This window comes from Lucilia sericata, unplaced genomic scaffold (assembly GCF_015586225.1).
Source record: "Lucilia sericata isolate MDLA Ls3-8-SP2 unplaced genomic scaffold, ASM1558622v1 Contig000363F_arrow, whole genome shotgun sequence".
Classification (NCBI taxonomy): Eukaryota; Metazoa; Arthropoda; class Insecta; order Diptera; family Calliphoridae; genus Lucilia; species Lucilia sericata.
In genome coordinates, this window is record NW_023994382.1 from 104008 (window position 1) to 117156 (window position 13149).

Sequence of the window (13149 nt, forward strand, 5' to 3'; positions counted from 1 at the left end):
ATTTGGGATGTATGAGTATCCCAATAAAAGTCGCAATACGATTTTGTTTATTTAAATATTTATTATTTTAAAATATTCAAATTGAAAATTAAGCTTGTACCTTCAAGCAGAAGACGAAATAAAAAAATAATGAATTCAAAAATGGTTCTTCTTAACTAGTGTTACATGGTAATGATAATTTGTAAAAGTAATCGAATATTTAATACTAATCGGTACTTAGTGTAAAACACAGTTGTTCAAGGAACACACAGTGGTATAGGAAAAAAAAAAGAGGGAAATAATTCGGTAACTTCTAAACGGTTAATCCGATTTTAATGAAATTTGGTGTGCACAAAGAGGAGGTGTTGTCGAGTTTAGGTTTTGAATTTGGACCTTATAGGCCAACCAGGGGCCCGGCGGGGGGTCATCAAATTAGGACACCTCGGCTATGTTAAATTTTTAAAACGATCCTATTTCTTCATTTGAGTTCCGATTTAAAAAAAATTTCGTATATAGAATCTCCTCATCGAGCACTATAAAAAATGTTGTCATAGCAGTAAATTATCTCTTATAGTTTAGGAGATATTCGCATTTGAAAATTAAAATTTTAAAATTTTTACCGTCCTTACTTTAGTTTTTTTTGATAATAGCAGGTCCAAATATTCCCGATTTTCGCCATTTTGTTTTATTCGCTTAACAACAAGTTTATATATCAAGCAGTGAAAGAATTATGTAAAAATCATGACTGAGTCCAAAGTTATAGGCATTTTAATTTAAAAAATTAAAAAAAGGCGATTTTTTGTCATTTTTTTGGGAAAAAAGTATCTTTTTCTTTTTAAGTTATCTAAAAAGTTTCTAAGAAGATGTATATAGAATTTATACTTTTTGGAAAGCTGACTTTACATAAAGTACGATAAATGAAACAAAACCTAAACATTTTTGATACCGAGGGGACCAGGTCCATCCAAAAAAACCCTATTTTTTATGGAAAATTAAATTTTGAGCAAAAATTCTCAAATCGCATAGTCGATATCAAATTATAGTGACCTGTTTTATATGACCCAATATGTTCTTAATCATTTTGTAACGGGTTTCGATAACCCCGCCCCTGGTATGGATATAATAGGCAAAAAACTAAAAAATCCCATTTTTGGGATTTTTTAAAACTTTTTTGGGAATTCCGGGATTTCTAATAAGAAAATTCGAAATTTTGATTTAATTTTGGATTTTAAGTAAAAAAATCTACCTAACTGTAAAATTTCATCAAAAATATTCATAAATAAAATTTTTATTGCAATTAGAAAAATTTGTATCTTCGCAAAAACTGAATAAAAAACATTTTTTAATTTTTTTTAAAAAAAGTATTCCGCGAATTTTTTAATTTTCAAAAATTATATACAGTTTTGAAAAATAGACAAAATTACCTTTCCATTGATATATAACATGCCTACCTAATGTTTTTTAAGTGACAAATTAATTAGGGAAAACTCAACATCTTTTAGAAAATTTGCCTAGCACTATTATTTTCATCCATAAGGTTAACTCTTAAATTTGTTACATATGTATATGGATGAAAATAATAGTGCTAGGTAAATTTTCTAAAAGATGTTGAGTTTTCCCTAATTAATTTGTCACTTAAAAAACATTAGGTAGGCATGTTATATATCAATGGAAAGGTAATTTTGTCTATTTTTCAAAACTGTATATAATTTTTGAAAATTAAAAAATTCGCGGAATACTTTTTTTAAAAAAAATTAAAAAATGTTTTTTATTCAGTTTTTGCGAAGATACAAATTTTTCAAATTGCAATAAAAATTTTATTTATGAATATTTTTTGATGAAATTTTACAGTTAGGTAGATTTTTTTACTCAAAATCCAAAATTAAATAAAAATTTCGAATTTTCTTATTAGAAATCCCGGAATTCCCAAAAAAGTTTTAAAAAATCCCAAAAATGGGATTTTTTGGTTTTTTGCCTATTATATCCATACCAGGGGCGGGGTTATCGAAACCCGTTACAAAATGATTAAGAACTTATTGGGTCATATAAAACAGGTCACTATAATTTGATATCGACTATGCGATTTGAGAATTTTTGCTCAAAATTTAATTTTCCATAAAAAATAGGGTTTTTTTGGATGGACCTGGTCCCCTCGGTATCAAAAATTTTTAGGTTTTGTTTCATTTATCGTATTTTATGTAAAGTCAGCTTTCCAAAAAGTATAAATTCTATATACATCTTCTTAGAAACTTTTTAGATAACTTAAAAAGAAAAAGATACTTTTTTCCCAAAAAAATGACAAAAAATCGCCTTTTTTTAATTTTTTAAATTTAAATGCCTATAACTTTGGACTCAGTCATGATTTTTACATAATTCTTTCACTGCTTGGTATATAAACTTGTTGTTAAGCAAATAAAAAAAAATGGCGAAAATCGGAAATATTTGGACCTGCTATTATCAAAAAAACTAAAGTAAGGACGGTAAAAATTTTAAAATTTTAATATTCAAATGCGAATATCTCCTAAACTATAAGAGATAATTTACTGCTACGACGACATTTTTTATAGTGCTCGATGAGGAGATTCTAGATTTGAGTTCCGATTTTTTAAATCGGAACTCAAATGAAGAAATAGGATCGTTTTAAAAATTTAACATAGCCGAGGTGTCCTAATTTGAGGACCCCCCGCCGGGCCCCTGGTTGGCCTATAAGGTCCAAATTCAAAACCTAAACTCGACAACACCTCCTCTTTGTGCATACCAAATTTCATTAAAATCGGATTAACCGTTTAGAAGTTACCGAATTATTTCCCTCTTTTTTTTTTCCTATACCACTGTGGAACAGGGCGCCACATCATTCCCCCGCTGGAGCGAACTCACCTGAATCTTAACGGGATTCGAATACGCCTACCTCTGGAGGTAGCTTTTGGTATGTTGACTTCAGGTGAAAAGCTTACCATTGCTGTTGAATTTGTGGCGTTGTTTGTACACTTTGAGGAAGTGTCAGGTACATGTTGAAAGCCAGTAGAAACGTCTAGTAGTGGTCGCTGACTGACGTGAATATTTGGTGATTGTTGCTGACTAGCTGGAACGTCTGGTGATTGTGGTTGAGTTGCTGGGATGTCATTCGATTCGGTAGTCGTCACAAAAGCTGGTTTAAGCCTGTCTATACTGATGTTGCTATGGCGACCTCTTATGGAAATCTTAAAATATTTCTCAAAACGTTTTAATACCAAATAAGGGCCATCGTATGGATGAGTAAGTGACGGTCGGACGGAGTCGTTTCGAACAAAAACGTGCGACGAGGACCAAAGATTCTTTGAAATGAATGTTGGCGGTGTTGAGTGATGGACGGAATCAGTCGGCCTAAGTTTTTGCATCGCTATGCGGAATTCATCAACCAAGTCGCTGCCGGAACTGATAGCCTTTGCTGGTTGAAAAAATTCTCCTGGAATCGCGAGTGTTGAGCCGTAAACCAATTCTGCTAGTGAAGCGTTGATGTCAGGTTTAAAAGCGACCCGTAAACCAAGAAGAATCATGGGCAAATGAAATACCCATTTGGCTGGATTATGGCAAAGGATTGCCGCTTTAAAGGTTCGATGCCATCTCTCATTTGCTTGCGGGTGGTATGGTGTAGTGCGGAGATGGGTTGCTCCGATCGTCTTGACCAACTCAGCGAAAACTGATGACTCGAATTGACGACCACGATCTGATGTTATGCGCGTTGGAACACCGAACCTGGCAATCCATTGGGACAAGAGAGCTTTTACGATAGATTCTGCGCTGATATCAGGAATTGGGACTGCTTCAGGCCAACGTGTGAAACGATCAACTATTGTTAAACAATATCGTTGACCTTCACAATATGGAAACGGTCCAACGATATCGATGTTGATGTGGGCGAAGCGCTGACTAGGCAGCTCGAATTTTATAATAGCGGAACGAGTGTGCCGTTGAACTTTTGACCTCTGGCATTGAAGGCAGTTTCGAACAAAGATTGAACAATCTTTCCGAATCCCGGGCCAACAAAATCTTGTCGTTGCCAATTTGGTGGTGGCACGAACGCCTGGGTGTGACAAACCATGTACGGTCGTTAAAATTTGTTGACGAAATTCCTTTGGAATAAAAGGGCGAATATGGGACGTTGAAGTGTCACATGTTAGCTGAAGCTTTCTCGAGTTTTTGTAGAAACGCGAAGACCAGCGGTCGATGGTCGGTAACCAGGTAACATCGTCGTCCTTCTATCATATACCGGAAGTGGCATACCGCTTGATACATTGCTGTAAGCTCCCGGTCATATGTTGAGTATTTTCGTTGTGTACTTGTGAGTTTTTTTGAATAAAACGCCAAGGGCTGAAGACGACCATCAATGTTTTGGTGCAGGGCTGCTCCTACGGCTGTATCGGAGGCATCTACGTAGATTGCCAGTTCGGTTTCCGCGGCAGGATGTACTAACAGGGCAGCATCAGCCAGCTCGTCTTTACACTGTTGAAAAGCAGCTTCTGTGTCCGAATTCCACTTTAATGGCGTACGATCATTCTTTTTGTTACCGGTGACAAGTTGTTGTAGCTTCATTTGATATGATATCGCGTTTGGTAAAAATTTTCTGTAAAAATTAACCATCGCTATGAACCTCTTAAGCTCCTGAGCCACTTTTGGTTCAGGAAATTCCCGTATTGCTGCTACTTTCTCTGGTAAAGGACGAATACCATCAGCGTTTACGAGGTGACCAAGGAACTTAATTTCGCTTTTTCCAAATTCACATTTTTTTAAGTTAATGGCGAGATGGTTCTCGCGAAGGCGACGAAAAACTTCGGCAAGGTCGCGGCGATGTTGTTCGATGGATATAGATGCCACACAAATGTCATCGATGTATGTGAAGACAAAATCTAAACCACGTAATACCTCGTTTATTAGCCGCTGAAATGTTTGGGCTGCATTACACAGACCAAAAGTCATGAACTTAAATTCATATAAGCCGAAAGGTGTGCAAATGGCGGTTTTCGCGATATCATCGGGAGATCATCTGAGATTCATAGTGAAATCTGATAAAAACGGCAGTGGGTAACGATCCGGCAACGTCTGTGCATTTAGTGCACGGTAGTCTCCACATGGCCTCCAAGTTCCATCACTTTTTCTTACTAAGTGCAACGGACTGGACCAGTTGCTATTTGATGGTTGGCAAATACCGGCTTTCATCAAGAACTCAAATTCTTTTTTTGCAGCTGCGAGTTTCTCTGGCGATAGACGTCGTGGACGGCAAAAAACGGGTTGCCCTGTCGTGTCAATTCTGTGAGAAATTGATGATCTTGTCGTAGAGCCGTACGGTGAAAGTCGTGTTATATCGGCGAAATCTTTTAAAATGTCAGCAAACGGATCGGCAGCGTTAAAAGTTTTTATGGCAGCTGTTTCACAAGTTGTAAGAGATGTGAGCCGAGAAACTACGCCGGTAATGTTGTCTATGAGGCGGTTGCGTTTAAGGTCTATCAGCAAATCGTAATGCTTAATAAAGTCGCACCCAATAATCGGTGACGTCACGTCGGCGACTACAAAGGACCAAAAAAAAATCACGACGTAGTCCAAGATCAACTTTAACGCGTTTTTCGCCAATAACCTTTATCGGCGACCCGTTTGCAGCGTACAAAACCATGGCCGTGGGACGAACGTCGAGGGATTTCGATGTTAGTGGCAGAACGGAAACATCGGCGCCACTGTCTACAAGAAAATATTTTTTCGAAAAGTTGTCTCTTACTTGGAGGCGAAATATGTGGCAGTTGCTGGTGGTTGATTCGCCGGAAACTACCAGCTGCCCAGGGAGTCAAAGATGTTGCTGGGTTGAGGTTGATGTGCCAGTAGACAAGGCGTTAACTTTGTGCTGCTTATGCCGACAAGGGCTGCGGCACTTTTGAGCATTTTGTCCATGTTTTTTATGATACCAGCACTCTGATCCTGAGGTGTTGTAAAGGTAAGTTGCGCGGTTTCTTGATCGGCTGCGTCGTGGTGTGGTTTTTCGTGAGTGCGAATTGGAACGAGTTGAAAAACGTTCAAATTTTTTTCCTAATTCGACGACGGCTGCACGAAGTTCGTTTATTTCGCTTGATGCCCTAGACTCCACGCTTCTGCCACGCTCTTGCCCTGTCGTGTCAATTCTGTGAGAAATTGATGATCTTGTCGTAGAGCCGTACGGTGAAAGTCGTGTTATATCGGCGAAATCTTTTAAAATGTCAGCAAACGGATCGGCAGCGTTAAAAGTTTTTATGGCAGCTGTTTCACAAGTTGTAAGAGATGTGAGCCGAGAAACTACGCCGGTAATGTTGTCTATGAGGCGGTTGCGTTTAAGGTCTATCAGCAAATCGTAATGCTTAATAAAGTCGCACCCAATAATCGGTGACGTCACGTCGGCGACTACAAAGGACCAAAAAAAATCACGACGTAGTCCAAGATCAACTTTAACGCGTTTTTCGCCAATAACCTTTATCGGCGACCCGTTTGCAGCGTACAAAACCATGGCCGTGGGACGAACGTCGAGGGATTTCGATGTTAGTGGCAGAACGGAAACATCGGCGCCACTGTCTACAAGAAAATATTTTTTCGAAAAGTTGTCTCTTACTTGGAGGCGAAATATGTGGCAGTTGCTGGTGGTTGATTCGCCGGAAACTACCAGCTGCCCAGGGAGTCAAAGATGTTGCTGGGTTGAGGTTGATGTGCCAGTAGACAAGGCGTTAACTTTATGCTGCTTATGCCGACAAGGGCTGCGGCACTTTTGAGCATTTTGTCCATGTTTTTTATGATACCAGCACTCTGATCCTGAGGTGTTGTAAAGGTAAGTTGCGCGGTTTCTTGATCGGCTGCGTCGTGTTGTGGTTTTTCGTGAGTGCGAATTGGAACGAGTTGAAAAACGTTCAAATTTTTTTCCTAATTCGACGACGGCTGCACGAAGTTCGTTTATTTCGCTTGATGCCCTAGACTCCACGCTTCCAATTTGATTTGATGCCATTGCGTCAACTATAGCATCGGCAACTTTAGTAAACTCAGCTGGCGTACCAGCTGAAGCTGCCACGACAGGTTGGGCGAATTCTGGTAAACGCTTAGTCCGTAGCCCTTTTAGTGCCGCCTCACCCAAAGTTGTACCAGCTACTCGCTTCATCTCAAAGTACAGTTCTGATGGCTTTTTGTCGCCAAGGGGAAGCTCGGAAAGCAGGCGGTTCAGGCGGCGCTGTTCGCTGTCGGCAAAGTGATTAATTATTCTTTCTTTAATGTAGTCGTACCTGTTGACAAGCGGCAAAGAAGCGATTACATCAGCAAGCTGAGCTATAACATTTGGGTCGAGGGCTGCTAAGATGGTCGCAGTCTTCTGCTTATCTGCTGTTATGCCCGATGCCGTGAACCAAAAATCCATGGAAATAAACCATGCGTCGATGTTAGCACTTGACATAGGTGGTACAGGCAATCGTGCATAGATTACGGAGACGTTTCTTTGCGGTGTGGTAGAAGCATCGATTGATTGTCCAGGATTTTCGCTCGAGAGGCCACTGTCGTTGCGGCATCTACCTCAGCCATCGCAAAAAAAATTAGCACGTTTCTTTAAAATACAAAATGGCGGTTAAGTACGCCGAGTACTGTTGCACCCGAAAAAAAAACTTGATTTACAACAGTTCGTTCTACCCAATGTTTGGGAATTTTCCGTCGGGGTCAACAATTTGGGATGTATGAGTATCCCAATAAAAGTCGCAACACGACTTTGTTTATTTAAATATTTATTATTTTAAAATATTCAAATTGAAAATTAAGCTTGTACCTTCAAGCAGAAGACGAAATAAAAAAAGAATGAATTCAAAAATGGTTTTTCTTAACTAGTGTTACATGGTAATGATAATTTGTAAAAGTAATCGAATCGGTACTTAGTGTAAAACAGAGTTGTTCAAGGAACAGGGCGCCACATATATATATATATATATATATATGTCCTTTATTTACAACTGCAATTAATTTACATAACATTTGAAGCACTTGTAAACTGTTCAAAGTGAATATAGGGCATTGACAAGCTCTCTCCATCTAACTCTATTGTTGGCCAATGTTTTTGCGTGGTTCCAGGGTATTTGGGTTGCTTCTAGTTCTCGTTTAGTACTGCGTATCCAGGTGTTTCTTGGCCGGCCTCTTCTACGCTGCCCCTGGGGGTTCCAGTCTAGGACCGATCTAGCTATATCATCATGTGGTCGTCGTAAGATGTGGCCTAACCAGATCCATTTCCTTCTACGGATTTCCACTTCGATTGGACTAGTGTTTGTCCGATGTAGCAGTACCTCATTTGAAATTCGATTTGGCCAGAAGATTCCCAGTAGTTGGCGTAGGCAGCGGTTAATAAAAACTTGGATCCTGCGAGTAGTAGCCTGGGTCAAACTCCAGGTTGTGCAACCATATAGTAAAATAGATTTGACGCTACAGTTGAAGATTCGTAACTTCGTTTTACGCGAGATATTGTTGCATCTCCAAATTTTACCTAGCGTTAGAAAGGCACTTCTAGCCTTGTTGATGCGATCGCGTATATCCGTCTCCGAGCCCCCGTCTTTCGTTATCCTACTTCCGAGGTAGGAAAAGCTGTCGACGTCTGCAATGATCTGCCCGTCTATAGTAATATCATATATATATGATATTTTTCTTGTAACTCACTAGGCAAAATGTAAAAAGTCACGGGTCCAAAAAGTTAATTTTCACTTGTCACTAAAAATAATATGATTATTATTTAAAAGTGAAGGTCTATATTTACTATTATGTAAAAAAGAGGGATTGAAATAGGTCCATAGGCCCATACTTAAACGTATATATTTCATTGAATTATAAAGTTATCGGGAAAAAATTCGACTTGAATATATTTTCTGTACATACAAATCATTTGATATTTTTTTCCGGATCGGTCCATTATTGGTCATAGCACTTTCAAAAATCACTTAAATGCACATATTTCATTAATTAGTAGAGCTATTGGGGTAAAATTCGACATAAATTTGTTTGTGTGCACATTTAATTATAATATTATATACATAATTGATCACAACTCACAAAAAAGAACCATTTCCGAAAATTACTTAAACGCACATTGACGGATAAAATTCGACATGAGTGTATAGATAAATCATTCTGCTAAAATGTTTTCGAACTGAACTATTATAAGTCATAGCTCCGGTATAAGGTCATCGTTTCAAAATCAGTTAAACGAATTTAGTTCATTAAAAATATTTGTCTGAGTAAAACTCGAGAGGAATATCGTTTGTTATTATACAAATCATTATCTTAATTTGTTGTGTTCATGGTACACATCCGAACGACTCAATATAAAATTTTCTAGATCCTTATACAAATCATTATCTTAATTTTTTGTGTACATGGTACACATCCGAACGACTTAATATAAATTTTTCTGGAGCCTCACTACGGAAACAAAACTTTTGTCTAGTTATCTAAAAAATAGCTGGCACAGCCGAATATAGCACTCTAACTTGTTTTTCAGAAAACTAGAGGATATTTAAAAAAATACGACTCTCAGTAGGCCCACCACATTTAAAAAACAAAAAATTTAACTGGAAAATTTAAGCTCATTCAGATTTTGGCGATTTTTTAAAACAATTAATACCTGATGTGATCAATTTTGGTAAATAAAAACAAGTCAATGGTAAAAAATTAATAAAAACTGTAAAAAAGGAAGTTCCTTTCAAATAAAACAAAAAATGACGTCTTAAAAACCGTTACATGTAACTTGAAGCGTAGGATGCGAAGAAGGTATAAATGCCTGCTAGAATAACAAAATGACTCGTTTCTATACCCAGCAAAAAAGAACTTCCAAAGAAGCGAAAAATATGTAAAATTTACTCTATGGAAGTACTGAAAAATCTGCAGAAGTGATGATTTTAACACAGGCTTATCATAGGAGGTATGTCCTCTTTATTTGCTTCCAAATTCACTACTTCTGAAGTCCTTCTCAAGAAGTAATTTTTAAGCTATATTTTTGGAACTGAAATTATAGTATTAGAGAATACAACTAATTTGACTTAAATAATTAAACATTAATAAGGGAAATATTTTATATTTAATACAAAAGCCCAAAAAATAAATTTTTTTAACTCATAAAAAATGTTAGAATAAAAAGCATTGAAAAAATATAATTATTTTCGCTTCTTCGGAAGTAATTAAACATCACTTCCGCAGAAGGTAAAAAATTCACTTAGTGCTAAGTACTTTGGAAGTGGTGATAAATGTTATTCTTTTGGAAGTACTTCGTTTTATTTTTGCAGAGTAGTTCTTTGTCCACCGTTTAATTTTTAAGATACAAATCGTTCAAAAAATGCAAATCCTAATTTCCGTTTAGCTTTAAATTGTTAGTTTTTTCATTAATGTGAAAAATTTCTTTTTTTGTTTTAAACACTATATCTTATATAAATATTTAATGAAATTACCTTAGTGCTACTATTTTAGATGCAAATCATCTCTTTGAGGAAATTGGGCTCATACAAGCAGTAATTGATAAATCACGATTAAATGATTGCAGTGACTTTGAAGATGTAGTGACGGAAGATGCAATTATGTGTGGAGCGGAAGAAGTTGAAATTATGGACAAAGAAAATGGTGTTGTCAATGTAAGTAACACAATAAAATAAAATTATTCATTATTTTTTTACATCCTACAACACTATTGTTGCAAGCTACTTTTTGTACCAACATCAAAAAAGATTGCGGTACATATAATGTTGTTAAAAGCCAAAGTCGTACAGTAGTTATTTTATACATGGTCAATTTCATGTAATTTTAAGTTAATTAGTTAGTTTTCTAGTATCTCAAATCTTTATTGAAAATGAATAACACATTCAAAAAAATCAAATATAATGACAAGTACTTAAGGTTTATTTAAAAAAAATGTGGGTAAAAACCAAACTCGTGCAGAACAGAGATACAAGCCGAGACGGCTCAAAACGACGGCGGCTGGCCGCCGGTAATATTTTGCAAGCCGCGCCGCCGCCGATTTCTTTCGGCTCAAAAGCTAAGCCGGCTTAAACGTAGCCGCTGATAAATATTGGAATCGCACATGTATTTCAGAAAATAATTTCACCAATTTGAATAGAGTTGCCACTATTTTAAATTCTTATGGTAAATTGAAAAAAGTTGCCACACAATATTGTGCTAATATTAAAAGAGTGAAAACTACTATAAATGTCCATTTTCTTCAGAAAAAAACCTTATATAGAGATATGTTTCTATATAACGGACTATTATACAGAGATTTTTCAATATAATAAACGCTTATAAGCTCAATTTCTGAAGAAAAACTTAAATTGAGCCGACAATTTAGCCGCCGCCGATATTTTCTATAATAAGCCGCCGCCGCCGACCTAAAATGGTTGCGCCGCCGCCGCCGATCATTTTGCATCGGCTTGTATCTCTGGTGCAGAAGTAATTTAATATTCTAATTCAACAGAGAATTAATTTAACTAAATCGAAAGCTTTAATAATTAATTCTAGGAATAAAATCAAAGAGAATGAGTTTGAAGAATTGTTAAATCTTTAAAATATAACTCAATTTCAAAAAATAATTATGGAATGAATTCTTTTAGAGATTTGCTTAAAGTAAACATAAACAAATGCTTTGATGACTATCCTTAAACTATTACACAAGCATTCCACAAAGGTGAGAAAAGGTGGGTTCAAATGTATCACTTTTCTCAGCAGGAACTCGTATTAAATCTAGTTTTGACGAAATATAATGGTTTTTTACTTAAAGATTGAGGCAACTCCATTTTCAATGGTTTTAATGTATTCAGCGTTGCCACTGACCAAACTTTAATCCTACCAAACTTTTGTCAAAAATCTACCAAAATCGTTTGAAACCTACCAATTTTTTGAAATCATATAATTATTTTTTGAGAAAAGTATGACTTTTTTATTAAACGATTTCGTCCCCTAAAATCAAATACACTACAACACTATTTATTTATTTTTTGAGTTCCTTTTTTTATTGTGCATTGGATACGAATTTTGTAAAACAGGGATGTTGCGAATGCCAGTTTAGCGAAAGCGAATAATAAATTTAATTTTTTGCAAAAGCGTATGCAAATGGTATAATTCAAGTTAATTTGAAAAGAAAAAAATTATGATATTACATATTTTGATGAAAAATTGTGTTGTAACAAAATTTTTACTTAACAATACCTTATTAATACAAATAGAGCTCAATTAAATTTTTGTTTAGTTTTCTAAGATTCGATAAAATTTAGGAAAATCATACGAATCATTCATACGATGGTTATGCAGCAATTGTGAAGAAATTTAGATTTAAGTATCGTCAATATCAATCAATCAATATCAATGTTAATCAATAAAATGCCCTCAAAATAACACAAATATGAATGTTCCTATAAAATGCTAATACACTTAAACCTCGTTTTATGCGAATTTATTTTATGTGAATTTGAATTACTGCGGTTTCAACATTCTAAAATTTTTCTTTGCAAAAATGATTTTGAGGAAAATTTTGGTCCACATCAAAAAAAAAAGTGATCAACAAAGTACAACTACTGATTTTTTACCAATTCCGGTTCCGATATATAAAGTATTGTTCAAATCCTTTGTACATGAAGAAATATTAAGTTTTATTTTTAAGGAATGTTGTATATTTTCTTCATTATTTGGAATTGGTATTATTTTGTTATTTGTTTCCTTTATTTTTCTTTATTATTTATGGTTTCAGTAAAGAATTAAATTTTTTTGATTTTTTATATGCGTTTTTGTTTGACTTTTAAGGGAAAATGTGCGCTTTTTTATCTAAAACCCAATTAGTGGATTTTGTATGGAGCTAGTGTATCGTTTTGTGCAAATTTGAATTATGTGCTTTTTTGCGAAACGAATTAATCGCATAAAACGAGGTTTGAGTGTATATACCTACATATGTGTATGTATATCATATACCGGCGTATAGAGAGGCAGATAAAAAAATCACCACTACACACACACTATTGGCATTTTTTCAATGAAATTGCACTGAAAAAAATATTTGGTTATTTTTAATTTTGAAGATTAAATTGCATTACTGTAAAACGCGAATATTTATAAACAAAATGTAATCAATGTACATAAGAATGATAATTTCTTCACATAGAAACAACATTTCAAATTAAAATGTAC

At 35.5% G+C, this 13149-nt stretch overlaps 1 protein-coding gene across 2 annotated transcripts in view; it reads left to right on the plus strand.

Moving 5' to 3' along the window:
• The window catches only part of LOC119604112 (probable transcriptional regulatory protein Teth514_1449), a 117583-nt gene that overhangs the window by 34829 nt on the left and 69605 nt on the right, over positions 1–13149 (plus strand). For both annotated transcript variants that reach the window (XM_037956565.1, XM_037956566.1), the window contains exon 2: positions 10436–10610. In XM_037956565.1, coding sequence (XP_037812493.1) covers positions 10436–10610 — 175 coding nt within the window. The remainder of the gene's footprint in view (positions 1–10435; positions 10611–13149) is intronic.